The sequence below is a fragment of the Pistacia vera genome, unplaced genomic scaffold (genome assembly GCF_008641045.1).
Source record: "Pistacia vera cultivar Batoury unplaced genomic scaffold, PisVer_v2 Contig579, whole genome shotgun sequence".
NCBI classification, from domain to species: domain Eukaryota; kingdom Viridiplantae; phylum Streptophyta; class Magnoliopsida; order Sapindales; family Anacardiaceae; genus Pistacia; species Pistacia vera.
This window is the reverse complement of record NW_022196422.1, coordinates 138405-158525: the sequence shown is the minus strand read 5'-3', so window position 1 is coordinate 158525 and position 20121 is coordinate 138405. Positions and strand designations below refer to the sequence as shown.

At 41.3% G+C, this 20121-nt stretch overlaps 1 protein-coding gene and 1 pseudogene across 1 annotated transcript; one reads left to right on the top strand and one right to left on the bottom strand.

The window, feature by feature from the left end:
• The first annotated feature begins 1435 nt into the window (after positions 1-1435).
• On the top strand, positions 1436-2102 carry LOC116109381. The gene is made up of 2 exons (XM_031395605.1): positions 1436-1705; positions 1820-2102. The coding sequence occupies exons 1-2, from the start codon at positions 1460-1462 to the stop codon at positions 1973-1975; spliced, it is 402 nt and encodes a 133-aa protein (XP_031251465.1). The 5' UTR covers positions 1436-1459; the 3' UTR covers positions 1976-2102.
• A 479-nt stretch (positions 2103-2581) lies between these two features.
• Positions 2582-19820, bottom strand: LOC116109385 (annotated as a pseudogene).
• Positions 19821-20121: the final 301 nt, after the last annotated feature.

Genomic DNA, 20121 nt, shown 5'->3' with positions numbered 1-20121 from the left:
AATTTTAGAGGCTGAACAATGGAGGCTCTTGGCTCCTCGAAATGCTAGGATTTACTGGTTACAGTTCTCTTGTTCCATTGTCATCTGATTATCATTTTTCTAATATCTGATTCATATACATATTGGAGTTTATATAGATTGCTTGGCTTTGCATTGTTATTGCTATGGTTTGGTTGTGTGTTGAGTTAGATTGCAGGTGGTCCTATCAATATTCTCTCTGAATACCAAGCTCTTGTAATTTTGTTCGCTATTCGCAACCTCTTGTAAACTTGGCTAATCACCAAGAACACTCATATAAAAGATAACAGTGGATGTAGGAATCGCTTTAAGCATCTGAACCACTAAAAAAATTCTCATTGTCTCATTTATTATTAAGACTTTGCATGCTACTGTAAAACTAATGACCTTTAACCAAATCTCATAATCATTTCATGTGTAACTTCTAAGACTCTCTTAGCACTTTGTATGTGCAACGTCGTTGGTGTCAAACACCTTTTGTGTTGTTGTCATCATATGGATCTTTGTTCAGTGCAGTTTGTTGTGAATTAGATTCTGAGCTTGCGTATATGGACATTAGAGAGCAAGAATTCTTAATAACAAGTGAACTACTATTTTTCTGCACGCTGAAATTGGATAGTGTTGAAACGTTGACTGGAGCATCAGACAGATTAGTCTTCTTTGACGTGAAAACATAAAAATGGAGGCGTACCATTTATGTGCCACTTTCAGTAATGTTTGATACAGAGTTTTGTGTGCTGATGAGCTGGGGTCTTTGATAGGTTTGCTTTGTCCTAAAAAAAAAGAAAAGTATAGAGGTCACGAAAAAAGCTCCGGTCACTGATGTTGATGTTGAATTTTGATCCAAAATTGATGAAGAACGTGTTTGAAAGAGAGTTGGCGGATGAAAGAAGGAAATGAGAAAGGGATTGGAGAAGAAAGGGAAGGAAGAGGATGCTAAAGAAGTGAAGCTTTTGCATGAAATCTGAAAGGAATTGCCTACTTCTTTTGGTGGGAGAAAAAGTTCTCGATATGTTAGTTAAGTGAATGACAATAATGAGTCATGAATATGCAAAATATCAAAATGGATGTTTGATACTAATATATACTATGTTTTATTTCTTCAAAGAAGAATATACAAATCCTAAAATATCAATCAAAAGTAAAGTCTTAGAACCCGTGAATTACATGATATGATCACGGGGAATCCGGTTTTTTCTATTATGTTTTTATGTTTTCGGTCTTCTACGAAATTGACAGTTACTTTCAGATATGAAGGTATCAGCCCACCCCATTGTAGCATTCTAGCTTTCCAGGCCCATCTCAAAAAGGAGCTATAAAGTCAACCCATTCCCTACCGCCCATAGTTTCAATTTCTTTTCAGCTGTTTTACTTTTTAGTGCACCACGCATTGTGGAATTAAGTGCGCCAACTAAACAGAACAGGAAGCCAAACACGAAAGATGGCTGGACAGCCGAAGGTGACTAAACCAAGCCGGAGTGACGAGGTCTTAGATGCAGACCAACAGCTCAGAATCTCCTATCAGATCAGGGCTCAGTTTGATTCCTCTGCCCCGAAACGACCCACAAAGCCCAACAGAAGTGAACCCGATTTAACGACAACGGACAACCCTTCTACACCTGTGTCCACTACTCACCAGAACATCCCAGAGTTTGACAAGCTTCGATCTCTTCAGTCTCAATCTTATGTCAGTACCCTCTTTGACGTGCTCTATATATCTTCTTTTTTAAGCTCATCGTGTATTGAGGAGTCTTGCAATTTTTAAATCAGCGTTATTTATGTTTGCAGGCTATGTATCCAGTACAGGGAGCAAATATGGTGCCAGATGAATTTGTGGAGACACACTACTACAGAGAGTTGTTTTCTATTGACAAGCAGCACCACACGGTACGGTTTTTCACGCTATAACTGGACTTTTCTGGTGAGATTTTTGAGTGACATGTATGTTTGTGATTGAACAGACGGGGAGTGGATTCATAAGAGTGATGAAGGAAGGAGGTGAAGAAAATGGATTTAACCTTGAATTAAGAAATGGACCGTCACATGGAAATGGAGATAGAGCTGCATTCAAGAGCAATCCTGCAACAAATGACTGGATTCCTAGTGTTTAGTTATCTCGCAAGTCTATGACAAGATGTTTTCTTTGTCTATTCCAAGCCAAATCTGAGCGACAGCGGTTAGATCTGAGTGGCGGCTGATTGAAAAATGTGTTACATGTGGAGGACTAGGACCTTCCTATCGAAGAACATTGTATTTTTATGAATGTATTATTGCTTGCATTGGNAAGTCTCGCCATTCTAAAGTGAAAACATTGCTTGCTATTGGTGCCTTAATTAATTCATTTACTTACGTCTTCCTCACGCCACACTTCACTACTTCAATCCTTGTCCTGCACGTATGGCATCATTTGCCAAAACACAAGAAATAATAGCTCCTTCCCTACTTCCAGCACCGATCATTTCACACATCAAACTTATCATGTCTTATTTCTAGATTACAACATTTCAACAATGGTTATATAATCCCATAACTTCCCAGTCCTCATATTACCTCATCCATCTCCTCAGGGTGTCTTTGGAACGTCTTCAATTCCCCCTTGTGATTGTACTGCAATTGTTTCTCCTTGTCTGCGTTTTGGGTGCAACCTGGAAAAATAAGTAATCATTAAATTCATTTTCACATAAACAAATAAAACCACAAACTGTTTTTCCTCATAGACAATTACAAGAATAATGCAAACAATTAGCAAGGATATAACAGAAGTTTCAAAATTTACAATATACGTATCCTTCTCCCATATGTCGCACAACCATACCCTTAAAATAAATTTAATTATATAAAGAAAAGGAAAGCAACTGGGAGTACTAGCACACTATAGCAATAAAATAAAATAAAATCCATATTTAGTTGTGAATTTAATTCTTTCTTTACATAGGTTTATTCGATCTAAATTTACACAACCAATCCTTCCTTATTATCAACTGAGTCTAACTATTGGTTCTGTAATACCCGCATTTTTGTGGATTTTATTTAATTTTATTTATGTGAATTTGGGGGATAATGTGAAAGAATTAAAACTTTTTGAGGAAGTTTAGTAAAAAATTAGACCTGGTAGGACTATTAATAGTTTGGCAGGAGTAGTTGGGTGCAACTGGAGTGTAAAAATCTTTTAAGGGACATTTTGGAATTGATTAAAGATGAGGGGACTTAATGATATTGTGACATGCAAAATTTTCCAAGGGTGATGCGTAACAAAATAGAACTTTAGTTATGAATTTGGTAGACCTCAGGCCGTAACAAAATAAAACTTTAGGTATNTGAATCAATGAACTCAAAGTTAAGCCTATTACTCGTTGGGCTAGCCCAGCCCAGCCCAGGGGCAGGCCCTTCTTCCTAGCCCAAATGGAATTAACTTGTGGCCATATTATCCCCATTCTCGAACCTTTCGGGCTTAAAGCTCAATGGGTTTGGATCCCTTTGTATGGCCCATGCATTTACCAACAACATCGTTTTACGAGGTATGTCATATCCCTCTACGCTACAATCATTGGACGACATTATGTGGAACAAGAAGCGGAGCTGCTGGGTAAAAGCGAAAAGTCTCTGAGATTATATGTTGAAGGTAGTGCATTTTGGAAAGATCTTGTTCGTTCATCAAATGTTCTCCAAGTTGATTTTCCAATTCGTCTCTAGCTTTCTTCAACACCTCAGGATGGTTTAAAAGATATAGTGCCCATTCTAATGTAACAGCAGATGTGACGGTCCCCACAAGAAGCATAATCTGTAAATTAAATTTCGTTAAAACCAATTGTTATATGTCTTAGACGAAAGAGGAAAAAAAAAACCAAATAATATAAAGGATAGGTATTATACTAACCAAAATAAGGCCTTCGATAATTTCATCAGTATAGTATTCAGGCTGTGATTCTTGCAAAGAAAGTAGACGACTAATCATGGTGTTGTGTGTGATTTTTCCGCCAAGCTTGGGCCAACCCGAGGATATAGCTCGATCCAGAATGAGCTCGGCAATTATGATTAATCAACCCAACATGAGCTCGTCGAGCTATAACTTGACCCAGCATAAGCTAGTCGCGAACAATTCAAGGAATTATTCAATCAATCCCCAGATTACTTCAAATCCTAGATATTGCGGGAAAGACTGGATCAATGGTTATCACTGTGCAATCACAGCGCCTAATCGCGAGGATATCAGAATTATGATTTGAATCAGTTGTAATCCCCTAAATTTCATTTCTTCTTTTGTACAAATCTTGTATATAAACCCCCCTCAGACAATGAGGAGGGGGTTACGAATTTCGGATAAGAATTAACTGTAAGCTCTCACAGTAAATACAAAAACACAGTGGACGTAAGCTGTTAACCTGGCCGAACCACTTTAAAAATCTCTTTGTTCTTAGTTCATTTCATTCATATTCATCGCTGATTTTCACTAATCACACACACATCGGTTCCGATCCTGACAAGGTCGATCGGATCACGCTGGTTTGTACAGAATTCTATATCAATATTTTGGTGCTAGAAGGAGGGCCTTCCGCCAATATTTCAAAGATTCTAGCAAACATTCACCGTAATTTATCTATTCTAAGACCAAAATGATGTACACCAGATCGAAAACTACCATCGAAAATCATGAGAACGTGGAAACCACCCACCAGGAGGTGCAACAGGAAAACGTTGGACGCCAACCACCTGTGCTGCCAACTCAGCATATCGCGAACAACCAAGGGGAAGGGACGTCAGCCCCCGAGAATGGCCAGCTAATGGAGATGATCAGGACAATGGTTGCACAAGCAGTGCAATTGAATGTGGCTAAGTTGAGGAACCAACAACTAGTTGCCCAGAACCACGACCAGCCGCGTATCACTAATGCAATCCCAATAGGTATGAATTCTATAGGTGGACAATCTATTTCGTCACTGCCAAGGGGCGATCAACACCTCTAACCTCGCAGGCAGCACTTCATGCACGAGCGTGAGTCTCACAGGCAAACAAACCCCGGAAGGCGGCTGAGGGAAAGTGAAGGCAACAGATACCATCGAGAAGCTCGGTGGTATCCCCAACATCAGTGTACTGGTTTTAACCCACGCCCAAGCAAGATCGATCTTCACAGGCTCGCAAAGTGAGTCATGTGCATCAATCTGGCAATGACCGATATTTCGATTATAACAGACGTCGCGAGCAATGCACTGACGAGCATGATAACACATATCAACCTAGCCATCATGACTCGACCTCGCGCATCAATGCACACGCCGGAGGAGCTTCGCATGCAACAGACTTGCTGACTCATTTGCTCAAGGTGAGGCTTAACAGAGCCTGTCAGGGCAACCAAAAGAAAGACTTAGATCGCATGTAGAGGATACTTAACGATCTAAAAGCTCGCTAGAACAATCTGGCAGAGAAAGTAATAAGTTCCCCCTTTACGGAGGAAGTTCATCAAGCCCTGCTCCCATAAGGGTTCAGGGCAGCGAAACGCAAGTTCGACTGGAAAGGGGACCCTAGAGACCACCTCGAAAACTTCAATGACCTAATGGAGTTACATCAGGTTAGTGACTTAGCAAAATGTTGGTGCTTCGTAGTTACATTAGTCGAAGATGCCAAGAGGTGGTACAAAAGACTCAAGGCAAACTCCATCAACTCCTGGCAACAATTCTCTTTGCTATACTTACAACAATTTTAGGCGAGGAGGCAGTTCACTATATCGTTTAGCTACTTGAGCAACATTTTCCAAGAGTGAGACGAATCACTGACCTCGTATTTAACAAGGTTCTAGAACGAGTAGGCAAAAGTTGTTGACACCCCCGAAGAATCCATTCGAACTTTACTGATCGCAGGGATCAGACTTAACATGGAGCTATGGAAAGAGCTCTAGAGTGAAGATCATGTGAGCCAGGCCAAATTCTACCAGATGGCCACGAAATACCAGCGAGTAGAGAGCTCACTGGCAGCGCTAGCCAAAAGCTCAACACGGGGGGCAAGGGACAAGATCGCCCCTCAGATGAGCAAAAGGGTCAAGATCGCAATGACAGAGATCGCAACAGGTCCCAAGGGAAACAGAGGATAGATAATTGTGGTGATTGGCAACCTTTCCCGTGGTATGTAGAATACACCCCTCCTACTCAAGACATTGCCCACATCTACGAAGTGTCTTGAGAGACAAAAAGACTGGCTGCTCTAGCAAGGATGAGGAGGGCTCTAGGCAGAAGAGATCGGTATAAATATTATCAGTACCATAGAGATGTCAGGCACAACACGAATGATTGTCGAGCCCTGAAAGATGCCATCGAAGACCTGATAAGAAAAGGCCATTTGAAAGAATTTGTTAAGGTAGAACCGACTCGTGAAAACCCTAGCAAGCAAAGTAGTCAGGCCCTAGGATAGGTTTAGGTTCAGGTTCAAGTTCCAATTCAAAAGGCTCAACCAAATCCCAATGAAGTCTTCATGAATATATCTATGGGGGACCCAACATAGCAGGGAGCTTGAGACGGACTCACGAGCAGTATGCTTGGGAAGCGAGGATGGACTCGGTCGATCGAATAATGAGCTACGAGAGAAAGCCACCCAAACGGCCCAAACAGGAAAGCAAGGTAGTTGTTAGGGCCAAAAATCGTCTTGGGCTTAACGAGGCCTAATAACGAAATAAACATGTCACGGCCCAAGGCCTCAACCCAATCCCAATTGGGCCTACGTTTAAAATCACCTTGTAAACTACCCACTCTATGAGTTGGGCTATTCTATAAGTTAAGCTAAACTAGGTTTCAGCCCATTAGCCTGCAACAGTCTATAAATTCTATTTCCTCTTCTACTAAGATTCCAAATCTTACTAAAACTACGAAACTTGATTCGATAAGGTCAAGAAATCATATCTTTTTCATGATAGGGATTATCTCCCAAAATAGGACTTAGTGTCCTACTAAGATTCCAAATCTGATTTAAAATATTAAACTTAATCTGATAAGGTCAAGAAAATATTTCTTTCTTGATAGGGATTATCTCCAAAAAAAGAAGACTCAATGTCCTACTAGGATTCCAACACCTTGGGTTTACTATAAACACAGAGGCTTGCCCTCTCATTAAGGGGCAATCTCCCATAGTCAATCGACACTACTCAAAACCATCTATTTGCTCCTAAAGTTCTTACTCCCAAGAACCAGACGCCTCCACTGTAGTCCTAGCTTCCGACAAGAGTCCTGGTAATTCTTCATCTCTTTATTTCTTATCAAATAATCTCTTTCAGCCTTGCTAACTTGAGCGTTGGAATGCCTACAGCAAACACCACCCCGATGTTTTTCAGAAGCTTCACGCTTGCCCTTTCATGTGTGCAGGTCTAGTGGATTGTCAGTGGCCTTAACCTCATGGGATCAGACCCTATTTTCATGACGGTAGATTTTTTTCATCTACAGTAGTAGGGTTCACAGTTGATGAGTGGGAAACATTCCCACATCATAATCATGATGCAATTATAATCGCGACCAGGATCAGCAATGCAAAAGTGTTAAGGTTATGGTCGACAACGGGAGCATGTTAAACATCATTTTCTTGGGAGCCTTTCGAGGAATGAGATTCACAGAAAGGAACTTGCGAGCATGCTCTTCGCTGCTCTATGGGTTCACTAGGGACAACCTAGTTCCCAAAGGTACTATCAACTTTCTTGTAACTCTGGGGGTAGAACCAAAGGTCAGAATAGTAATGGCCAAATTCTTATTAGTGGATTGCCCGACCACGTACAATGTCATCCTTAGAAGGCCAATCTTGGATGATTTAAGCGCAATCACATCGGTGCGCTGCCAAGCGATGAGATTTTCGACTTCTAGAGGAGTCGCAATGATCAGGAGTTACACCAAGGAATCTCGAGAATGCTATAATCGGGTTATAAATGTCGCGCAAAAATGGCCGCACTCAAAGATAATGATCATCGTAGAATCCAAGCTGAACACTGGGCCGCTAGAGGACACTATAGATTCTTGCATCCACAAAGAAGAGCCCGCAGCGGGACTGACCAAAGAGCTGCTAGAAATAAGTGTTAGCGAGGAAGGTCCAACTCACGTGCTAAAAATTGGCAGCAGCTTGACCAGAGAAATGACTGATAATCTGGTCGGGTTCTTAAAGAGGAACCTTGACATATTTACATGGGTGCATGATGATATGGTTGGGATCAGCCCTCGAGGTGATGTGCCACAGGTTGAACCTCATCCCATAGGCTCAACCCATAAGGCAGAAAATAAGGGCCATGGATGCAGAGCGCTCTCAAGCGCTCAAGGATAAAGTCGACAAACTCTTAGAAATCAACTTCATTAGGGAAGTCAACTACGTCAACTGGCTCGCTAATCCAGTCCCAGTCAAGAAGTCGAATGGCAAGTGGCAGACTTGTGTCGATTTCACGGATTTGAACAAGGCCTATCCAAAAGACAGTTTTCTGCTACCACGGATCGACCAGCTAGTAGATGTGACAACGAGAAATAAACTACTTAGCTTTATGGATGCATACTCGGGATATAACCAGATCCCGATGTACCAGCCTGATGAAGAACATACTTATTTTAAAACTGACCGTGGAATCTATTGTTATAGGGTTATGCCGTTTGGCCTTAAGAATGTTGGGGTAACCTACCAGCGCTTGGTGAACAAAATGTTCACCAACCAAATTGGCCGATCCATGGAAGTATACATCAACGACATGCTCGTCAAGTCAAAGGTCATCGAAAGTCACATTGAGCTCCAGAAAATTCCTAGGGTTCCTCGTGAACCAACGGGGTATAGAAGCTTACCTGGAGAAGATTTAAGCCCTACTTGACATAAAACCTGGAGAAGATTCAAGCCCTGCTTGACATGAAAAGCCCAATTGGCATAAAGCAGGTATAGAGCCTAACTGGACGTGTTCGCGCTCAGCAGGTTCATTTCCCAAGCCATGGATAGGTGTTTACCATTTTTTGAGACCCTAAAGGGGAAGAAAGGTTTCAAATGGACAAAGAAGTGCGAAAGAGCCTTCTAGGAGCTGAAGAAACACCTCAGATAACCTTATCTACTGTCAAAACTAGGGCTGTTAATGAGCCAAGCCGAGTCGAGTTTTTGGCTTAACGAGCTTGGCTGGAAAAAAGAAAAAAAAAATTCGAGCCGAGTCTGAGTCGAGCCGATCCTCTAATTTCCTGACTTGCTCGTAAAGAAAGAAAAAAAATTCGAACTGACTCGTAACGAGTTGGCTCACGAACCAAGTGAAAAACATGCAATTTTTTTTCAAAGTTTGGTACAGCTTTTCTCCTCCCTCATTTATTACTCTTTCTTTTCTCTCTCTCTTATTTATTACTCTCTCTTTCACTTCTTTCCTCTCTAATTTATTATTGATTTGCCTTCTTTTCTCTCTCTAGACTCCAATGGCAATGGTTCACGTTTCTCTCTTTTTTTTTTTCCCTTTCTCCCTGTTTCCCTTGCTCTCTCCAGTCTCCACAACTCTAAAGTTATTCTCTTCCTCTTCTCTTTTGTTACTTATTAGTTATTACTCTTTGCTTTCTCTTATTTCCTCTCTCTCTAATGATGCCTATTTCTCTTATTTTCTCTTTCTTTCCTTCTTTCTCTTTTTTTCTTATTTTCTCTCTCTTTCTTTCATTCTTTCTCTTTGTTTCCCCGACACTCTCCAGTCTCCACCAACTCTGATTTCTTTCCTTCTTTTTTCTCCTTGTTTCCCTACACTCTCCACCAAATTTGACACCGACTGCCTAAAATGGTTTGGTTTAGTTTGGTTTTAGGGGAAAGTATTTTAGTCGCGTTTTTAGGGATTTTAACATTAGGGTGTTCTTTGTCATTTTTGCAAACTTTTTGTTTTAAAAATCTAGTTTAATCCCTTATACTTAATAAAACCCCTAAAACGCCCCTAATAATTCGAGCCTGACTCGGCTCGCGAGCCTAACGAGCTGAGTCGAGGCAGGCTCGAACTCGGCTCGTACTCTCTCATGAATCGAGCTGAGCCGGCTAGATTCCAAACGAGGCGAGTCGTTAATGAACTGTACTTGAGCCGAGCTGAATCGGCTCGCGAGCGGCTCGCCTCGTTGAACAGCCCTAGTCAAAACCCATCTAAGGTGAGCCGCTATTACTGTACTTGTCGGTATCAAAATTCTCTATCAGTACGGCGTTGATATGCGAAGAGAAAGGAATATAATGGCTAATGTATTATGTGAGCAAGAGACTGCTCGACGCGGAGACAAGGTACCCGGAGATGAAAAAGCTCTCCTACGCTCTTGTTGTTGCCGCCAAAAAGCTGTGACCCTATTTTTAGGCACATTCCATCCATGTGCTGACAAACTTCCCCTTGAAGAAGATAATGCAGAAGCCCGAGGCGTCGGATAGACTGATCCAGTAGACGATAAAGATGAGTCAGCATGACATCAAGTATATCTTGAGGACATCAATCAAAGGCTAGGCCGTGACAAATTTTATATCTGAGTTCTCCTATCAACCAAAGGCCGAGGCAAGCCCGCCAGAGACAGATACCTAGGGAGAGATCGAGCAACGGAAACAAAAGAGTGACGACTTATGGCTGTAGACTTTGTATGTAGATGGCTCCTTGAATGAAAAGGGAAAATGAGCGGGCCTCTTGCTCGAAAGTCTAGAGGGAAACCCAATCAAAGCCGTAGTAAGGTTCGAGTTCAACGCCTCCAATAATGAAGCTGAGTATGAGGCATTACTCGCAGGTATCTGAGTTGCTAGGGAAATGGGGGTAGAGTCCATCAAGATCTATAGTAACTCATAGCTTGTGGTCCATCAAGTTACTGGGGAATACCAGGCAAATGAAGATAGGATGTTATCCTACCTCCAGCTAGTAGAGACCGAGCTCAGACAGTTTAGATCCTTTACCATCCACTAGATTCCAAGGGAGAAAAACTCACAGGTAGATGCATTGGCTTGCTTGGCCTCAACAATGAACAATGAGAAGGCCAATTCAATCCCAGTTTAATTCCTCCCAAAACCAAGCATTTTCGCTCCATAAGATCTAGTGTAAACCACAAGTCAAAGGTACAGCCAGATGAATGCAATTACCACCTACTTGAAAGATGACACACTGCCAGAGGACAGAACCAAAGTTAGAGCACTTCGCACGAAGGCAGCTCGGTACATGCTCATCAACGATAAATTGTATAAGCGTGGATTCAATGTACCGTTGCTACAATGTATTGAAAACGAGGATGCAAATTATGTTTTGAGAGAAATACATGAGGGAATTTGTGGGAACCACGTAGGGGGCGGATCTCTAGCTTACAAGGTACTCCATTAGGGATATTACTGGCCAATGGTTTATGATGACGTAATAGATTATGTCCAAAGATGTGATAGATGCCAGAGATTTACAAACATACCACGAGCTCCACTGTAAGAATTGACCACTCTAATAAGCCCATGGCCATTTGCAATTTGGGGCATCGACTTTATTGGCCCATTGCCTCAGGGAAAAAGGGGCGTTAAATTCACGGTAGTTGCCGTAGATTATTTCATCAAATAGGTAGAAACCGAACCACTAACAACAATAACGTCGAGCAGGCTGAAAGATTTAATCTATAAGAACATAATTTGTCAGTTTGGGATTCCCCACACAATAATAACTGACAATGGGAAGCAGCTTGATAGCGACGATTTCAGAACCTTCTACGAGCGGCTTAACATCAGGAAGAGTTTGCTGCCGTCTATCGGCCTCAAGCCAATAGACAAGTAGAGGCTGTGAACAAAATAATCAAGCACACCATAAAGAAGAAGCTCGACGACCTTAAAGGGAGATGGGCTGACGAGTTGCCAGAAGCTTTATGGTCCTACAAAACGACTGCCAAGAGCTCGACAAACAAAACCCCATTTTCTTTATCTTATGGATGTGAGGCGATGGTCCCAGTTGAAGTAAGAACTAGTTCATTCCAAAGAGAAGTCTTCGATGAAGGAGCAAACGAAGACCTTCTCCGCCTGAGGCTAGACCTGATCGAAGAACATTTGGTCAAATCTCAGTTGAGGCTCGCCTCATATCAACAGCGAGCCAAGCGATACTTCAATACCAAGGTAAAGAACAAAGACTTTGAAGTGGATAATCTGGTCCTCAGAAAGGTTGTTCAAGGTACTCAAAACTCGAACTTAGGGGCACTTGAGCCTAAATGGGAGGGTCCCTTTAGGATATCCGAAAAGCTTGCACTAGGATCCTTTCACCTGGAATGTCTCAATGGCGAAGCAATAATGCGAGCTTGGAACACTGAGCACTTGCGAAGGTATTAGCAATAAGCAGCTCGTGTTTCATTTGTTCTTATGTTCTGCATTCACGTTCGTTGTAAGGCCATTCACGACCAAAATACTTGATCAATAAGCGAGGTATTATTCATTATTTTCTTTGATTCATTGTTAACATCTTAAGACCATTAGCATTTTACTAAACCGCGACCTAAGCGATGGTATTCTAAAAAACTCAGAGTCAATGGTCTAGGAAAGACAGCTTATCTCGAACAAGCCATGCCAAAATCCAACTCTTTGAGGGTGAAACACCCCCAAATTGATGAAGTTAAACTTTAAATTAATTAAAAAAAAAAACACGTTGGAGGAAATCGGCCTTAAGCCGACGCCCAAAAAAAAAAAAACTTGAAAAGGGCTATAAAGCCTGAAATTAAAGTTGAACGGCACATAAGATTTCCTCGTACAAATCCGAAAAAGCTTATTAAAAGCGAGCTATGTGTAATTTTAAGCAAATTTTGGGTTTTAGTGTCACAAGTCCTACTAAGACGATAAATCGACTCTATGGAAGTATAATAAATATTGTTCGACATGGAAACGATAAAATTTTCTTTCATTGATTAAGTTTAATTACAAAGGCCAAAAAAAAAAAAAAAAAAAAGTAACTCTTCAGAAAGAAAGAAAAGAAAGTAAAGTAACTCTTCAGGTGGGTGGGCGAGCAGGAGCTTTATCCTTGACCTGTCCAAGAAGGTCGTCACCAAGAGGAAGAGATGGCTTGTCAATAGGAGGGGCAGTGACTTCCTCTCCAAGTTCGGGAACCTTAGCTGGTGGAATCATGTTCAGGGGAGTTGGATCCTTGACCCGGTATAGGGGCTCAGCCTCTTTCTCACCTTTTTTGGCCTCCCCTTGGTCCTCGCCCTCTTCCTCAGACTCGTTCGAGTAAACATAGGTCTCCCCCCCCGAACTTTGACCTTTATCCCTTCTACTTCCTTCTGATAAGCTCGAGGAAGAAAAGAGAAGTCGATTGAAGGATGGGCTTCCCATAATTTTCGGACAAGGAAGACAGATATTTCCTAGGCCTAAGTAGTAATGGCCTCGTTCAGCTTGTCAATTCGAAGCCTGAGTTGTCTAGCCTCAACTTTGGCCTCCTGACAACTTGCCAACTCCCGACCAAGGTTGAGCGAAGAATGTTTGGATTGGCCTCCTAGCTTACTGCAGCTTTCTGAGCCAAGGATAGCTCAGAATTCAGTTTGTTGTTGGCACCTCGCTGCTGCGCTAAAGCCTCTGTGACCTCTGCTACCTTAGCTTCTGCCTTAGCTTGAGCAACCTTGCTTGCTTTAAGCATGTCAAGGAATTCCTTTTTCTTGACCTGGAAGGTCGTGACTTCCCCCCTAAGCTGCTCGAGCTCAGCACGCTTGGCCTCCTTCTCCTTCTCTACAAGCTCGGCCTTAGCCAGAGCGTCCTCCTTCACCATCTCCGTAGCTTGCCATTTTCGGTGGTTCACCTCTAAAGTGTTGTTGCATTCCTCGTACATAAGTTTACTCACCATGGCAACTTGAAAAGAGGAAATGAGGAGTCAACAAGAAACAAGAATAACATGTAAAAGAAAAAGGAGCGTGAACTATCAGTACCTTCGCCGCGTAGTTGTAGGTTAAAGCCAACATTTGGGAGGGAGACAAGTCCCTAACAGCCGTGAATGTTCACGAGGTGAAACAATCCCTGGCCACTGTGGCCCCAACACCGATATAATCGGGGAGTTGGTCAATCAGCCCATCGATCGCAGCTTGGTCGCTTCATCTGTCTCCTTACTCATTGGCTGGGACGAGCCAGGTTCACTCCCCCCTAGAAGCACTTGCCTCGCTAGCATGAGCGGATTTCTTCTTGGCCAAGCCTTTGGCCGCTTCTTTTCTAAGGCTGTTGGCTTACGTGGAAACCTCTTTGCTCGAGCCAATTTGCTGCTCGGGTGCTTTATTTTTTCTCGAGCCTCCAGTTGGCTCAGATGTCTTTTTCGCTGGCCCCTTTCAAGGCTATGTAACGCTTTTCCCGCCAACTGCCTTAGTGGCAGTCACAGGCTTTTTCGTGTTTGGCCCTCCTCCAAGCTCGCCATCGACACGCTTCGAGTCGACAATGTCCATGGGCTGCTTCATCCCCGAAGTAGCCGAAGCCTTCGTGATGGCTGCAGAGGCAACAATTTTCTTCTTTTTTGGCTTTTCGGCCCATATTTCTGCAAGGAAAAAGGCAAACGAGTTAGCAATCTATTTACGCAGGAAAGCAAGCACAAGCAAGTAACAACTTAACCTTTCTCCAAAAGCACTAGAAAATTGGGCTCGTCCCAACAAAAGCCATATGCTTTTAGGTGAGGAAGTGTAAGAAGCTCATTAATGTTACGTTGATTGTCCAGAAGATCACTAAAACACTGCAGCCTTTGTAAGCTTGCAACTGGAAGATAACTCTGCTCGATGTTAACTACAAAAACAAGATAGGACGATCAGTTAGAATGTACAGCTCAAGAAGAATCCTCACACAAACACAGGAAGCCCGAGCCTTACTCGCTTCTACAGCAAAGACATCGGTCTTCTAGGCTTTGTAGAAAAGAACTGAGAATACCAGTATGGAACTTTCTTCGGGACGTCGACCAGCCCATTGAAATGTACTCTCCTCGCTTTGGAAAGGTAGTATGTATGGTCTTACCCTTTTTTGAGCATGTACAAATGGATGAGCTCTTCGACGGACGGCTTGCCCAAGTCAGCGGTCATGTACACGATGTATATTGCGATAATGATCACATAAGAATCGGTTGTTAGTTGAAGAGGAACAATGTCGAATCGCCTCAACACGTTATCAATGAAGTAGTGCGGGGGAATGGATACCCCGCACCTGATAATCCTAGGATTATACTGTTTTATCTAGGTTTCTTGGCCGGATTTTGGATACTTCTCATGTCGTTTTTGCCTGAATTACAACTTAATTTCATATGTTTTATGTTTCAGGCCGAAACATGCACTTTGAGCAAATAAAGAGCGAAATTGAGTTTCTGGACCTAGAAGCAAGCGAATCTTAGAATTCGAGGAAGTTCTGAAGCAGAATTGAAGCACTATGAAGCTTGTTCCTATTAGAGAGTACCAAAGATTGAAGATTCAAGCAAGGAAGCAAGCGGAGGGAAATTCCGTAATTTTAGAATTGTTCAGAACAGTTCGCCGCGGCGAAGTTCTTTCTTCGCTACGGCGATAAGGTCTCGGGAATTCGTTGCCGTAGCGAAGTTTATTCTTCGCCGTGGTGAAGTCTACAAGTTCCAGTTTTTATTAAAACGCACAGTTTTGTTTTAGGCGAGTTTTAGGTTTTTGGACCAACTATATAAGAAAAACTTAGCCATTTTATTAAGGGTTCGACATTTTTGGGAGAAAATGAGAGAAGATTTGAGATTGAACTCTTTGGATTCATCAAATAGGGAAGATTTTTGTTCTCTTTTCTTTACTCCATTATGTTGAATGCATTGTTTATTGTTTTAATTTCTATTTGTGTTAATTTCAGTATGAACTAACTCACTTTGGGTTAGGGTTTTGATGTAATTAGGAATTTTATGTTTAATCAATAGATTTTTGTTGCTTTTACATTCTATTGCATGGGTTGGTGATTATTCTTGTTTTTATTGAAATTATTTGTTGACTATGATGAGATTGAGAAATGAATCATGCATAAGCTTCTTAAGGTAATCACCGTTGTTGTATTGAACGCCAGAGATAGGTTTGAGAATCAATGAATTCAATTTAGGATTCCATTAGCAGAATGAACTTGGATCTATTAATCTTCAAATTGTTGGGTGCGGAATCTTAATAGGGAAAAGTAGGAAAACATAGCCTGAGAAGGTATGTTTTACACATTAGGGAGTCCGAATTATAATCCGTGCATGTGAGTGTAGAAGTAGCATAATTCGTAGATTATTTCATAAAATCCTAGTGAAGTCAAAACCTTAACCGTTTGCCTTAATTGCTATTTTCTCTTGAATTAGTTTTACTGTCATTAATTAGCCTTTAAGTTAGTAGTAAATTTTGTTTTCACTTCGCTTAAAATTCATCCCGCAAATCCAAACATTTTTTGTTTTCTCCAACTTGTCAAACAATTAGGAAAATCAGTGCTTAACAAACAATCCTCGTGGGAACGATACTTTACTTATCACTTTATTACTTTTCACGACTAGTGCACTTGCTATACATTGCATGTTGTAATTACAACGCATCATCACCTAAGGAGAGTCTTAGAGGTTGCTACCCATCCATGTGGGGGGTCTTTCCGAGAATATCCCCCCGAAACCATCAAGTTAAGTTGCGGCGCATAGATCACTCTTATGCATTCAAGATCCTCGAGGGTGATCGAGGATTGTAGTTCTCTTCGTAGCCTACGGGTTGGAGATGGCAGGGATTGGTCTAGTTGAATCGAAGTACGATCGGACAAGCCCGCAGCGTCGGGGTCCAAGCTTCAAGTGATGAATTCTTCGGAAACCTTAGAGGACACATCCCCAAGGGCTGCCAAGCCTATTGGCAAATCGAACATTCGATCTATAATATGACTACTGGAGGAAGACATTATTGTAGCTCGCTTCTGGGTACCTAAAAAAAAGAGCGAACATATGTCAGAGCTCAAACAAATCGGTGACCATTCCACACTCGCTTCCATTTCAGGCACCTGAGATAGCTCACACAATACAACGAAGGGATGCAACCTACCCAGGATACCGGCGGCCACCACGTTAAACCCCTTTAAAACTTGAAACCACCGGAGATGCCATCAAAAACCTTACTAAAACCTTAAAACATCCAATGTGACCACTACAATAGCCACCTTTTGACGCAAAAATCAGAAAAATAGAAGAAAATAAGGAAAAGAGCCTTACCGGAGTAAGAAAAGTGCTGGGAACTCGTGAGAAATACCACTGTGACGATGTAAGAACAACGGCAAAGGAGAACCAGAGTCAATAACTTTTGGAGTAACTATTCTGAGGTTTTTCGTCACCTTTTATAGTGGTTCACATGAGAGATGATGGGGCGGAGTTTAATCGTGGCCGTCGACTTATAGTCGATCCTGACCCTTCAATCATCGAGCAATCTCAACCCATAGATGTGGCCACATGTTGACCATCTGTGAGGAGTGATAAGCCATCGAATTGCTATAATAATAACTGTCATCGCACGTCGCCTTGACTTCGCACGTGAATAGCTGACGTCGGCCACGTGCGACGAAACATAAATGAGAAAGGTTGCCGCATTTAATGCGACACAACCATGCAGAAATTACTTGTATGCCTCGACTGTTCATATTCTGAGTTTGACAGGTACCATGAGGAATAAAGATCCAAGTGTGAGGTAAGTCGGCCAAGCACAAGGTCAATCACGGGGGCCTGGTCAAACACGCGCTCGAAGACTATTTGTTGAAGCCGAGCTTGACATCAAATCAAGCAATAGTCTTTAAAACCCGAAACGAGCATCGAACACTAGGGGTAGATGTTGTGTATGATTTTTCCGGCAAGCTCGGGCTAACTCAAGGATATAGCTCGATCCAGAATGAGCTCGACAACTATGATTGATCGACCCAGTATAAGTTCATCGAGCTATAGCTCGACCCAATATAAGCTAGTCGTGAACAATTTAAGGAATCATTCAATCAATCCCTGGATTACTTCAGATCCCAGATATTGCAGGAAAGACTTGATCAACGGTGATCACTATGCAATCACAGCGCCCAATCGCGAGGATATTGGAATTATGATTCGAATCGGTTGTAATCCCCTGAATTTCGTTTCTTCTTTTGTACAAATCTTATATATAAACCCCCCTTCAGACAATGAGGAGGGGGTTACAAATTTCGGATAAGAATTGCATTGTAAGCTCTCACAGTAAATACAAAAACACAGTGGACGTAAGCTGTTAACTTGGCCAAACCACTTTAAAAATCTCTTTGTTCTTAGTTCATTTCATTCATATTCAACGCTGATTTTCACTAATCACGCACACATCGGTTTCGATCCTGGCAAGGTCGATTGGATCATACTGGTTGGCGTAGAATTTTGTATCAACACATGGTATTTCTACTTTCTAAACCATCTTCATTTCTCCGATGTTCATCAATCAAACCCTGCAGGAATTCATCTGTCTTTTTGCCAAGTCTTTTAGCTTTCGCCAGAAATCCTTGATAATCAAACCACTTTAAAATTGGCAAGAAATCTGCAGGATTTGTTGCCTGCAGATTTCTTGCCCCTGTGCATTCAAATACATGTTCAGTAAGTTCTCGAAATTGCTTGGCTTCGTCAAGTTTAATCCCATCTTCACCATAATACCGCTTTCCAGCCAACATTCTCAGTATGACATTAAAGGTTATCTCTGAAAACGTTGACCTCAACTCTACCTTGACAAAATGATCGCGTGAAAGGGAATAAAGCTTGCGTAGTAAGATGTTTATTTCATCTCTTCGAGTGCCCAGAAACATGTTTAGACGGCTCGATGAGAAGATTTCAATAGCATATAAGCGGCAAAGGCTGCGCTACTGGTCACCGTAGGGGACCAAGCCAAGAGTGGTGTGGTTGTAGCCAAGGTACTTGCAAATGATTAAGTGAGGGCGATTTGCAAAAACTGTGTCATTCTTACTGAAGCATTCTTCAACGGCTGATAGTGATGAGACAGTAACTACATGGCGGGATCCGAATCGGAGGGAAAAGATTGATCCATTTTTTTCTGATAAAGAGTGTAAGTTCTGTGGAGTGGCTCTTTGAGGAAGTGGAGATGACCCAGAATTGGAAGAGCCGGTGGGCTTGGTGGCAGTTTTCTTCGTCTTGATATTGATTGTATCAAGAAGTTGAAAGCAATTGCGAAAATGAGAATAGAAAAAGAAGAGTATATCATTGTAGATTCCATGCTTATGTTGATTGGAAAAGCTGCGAGTGGATTGTTTGTAGTTCGAGAAATTTCATCCCAGGTATAATAATATATAGGACAGGTTACAAGATTCAACTTCGTATTGTCATATAATTGTTGTCCTAAAAACACTACCGCCTTACTTAATTGACTTTGTCTTTGTTTGACCTTAAATTCTGTGTAGGTCAACTTTCTAAATGAAGCATTTGCTTTGAGTAGAGAAAAAGTGGGTAAATCCACCGTCCACCGCCTATAATCCAATCGGCCAGAGCGGGCTAACTTTAGCCAACCACATAACGATTTGAAGTTTTTTTTTTTTTTTAATGAATTTTGTGCTTTTTTTTTTCTTTTAATATTTTCAAAGATGTTTGAAAAATATGTTTGTTTGAAAATAATACAGTATAAAGAAAAGCAAAAAAGTAACATTCTTGTTTAAAAACATATAAAATAAAAATGAAAAACTCAAAATTTACCACTTAACTAACGATACCTTTAAAATACTATTTATTTTGTCCGTCTCAAAAAGCATGTCTAAAATATCTTATTAATTTTATAATCTCGTTTATAATATTGAATTAAAATTCTTGAGATAAATAAAAATATTCCATTTGAGAGGAGAAAAATATATATAAGAAAGAGAATATATGATGTATTTAAGGCCTACCTTGTTAGCGTTTTCTTCATTTTCTCGGTATAAATTTTATAAAAGGTGTAAACGATCGCAATTTTATGAAATTTCAAGAAGAGAAAATGAAAATAAAGCAGGGAGAAGGGTAGACGAACAGGCCTTACATTTTCATCTCATAATAAAGCGCAGAGAAGTTGTAAATGAACGTAATGTTATAAACCACCACTAGATCTTCTGATGATAAAAGAGTAAAAGGATTCAACATAAGTTCTTGAGTTTAAGTTCTCATAAATCCTAATAAGGGTGTTTATTGAAAGGATTTGTCCAATCATCAACTTTAAGGTCTCAGAGGATAAA

Coding starts and splice junctions, on each gene's coding strand:
- LOC116109381 (XM_031395605.1), top strand. CDS start 1,460: ATGGCTGGACAGCCGAAGGTGACTAAACCAAGCCGGAGTGACGAGGTC. Junction 1,706..1,819: donor CTCTTCAGTCTCAATCTTAT/GTCAGTACCCTC, acceptor CTATGTATCCAG/TACAGGGAGCAAATATGGTG.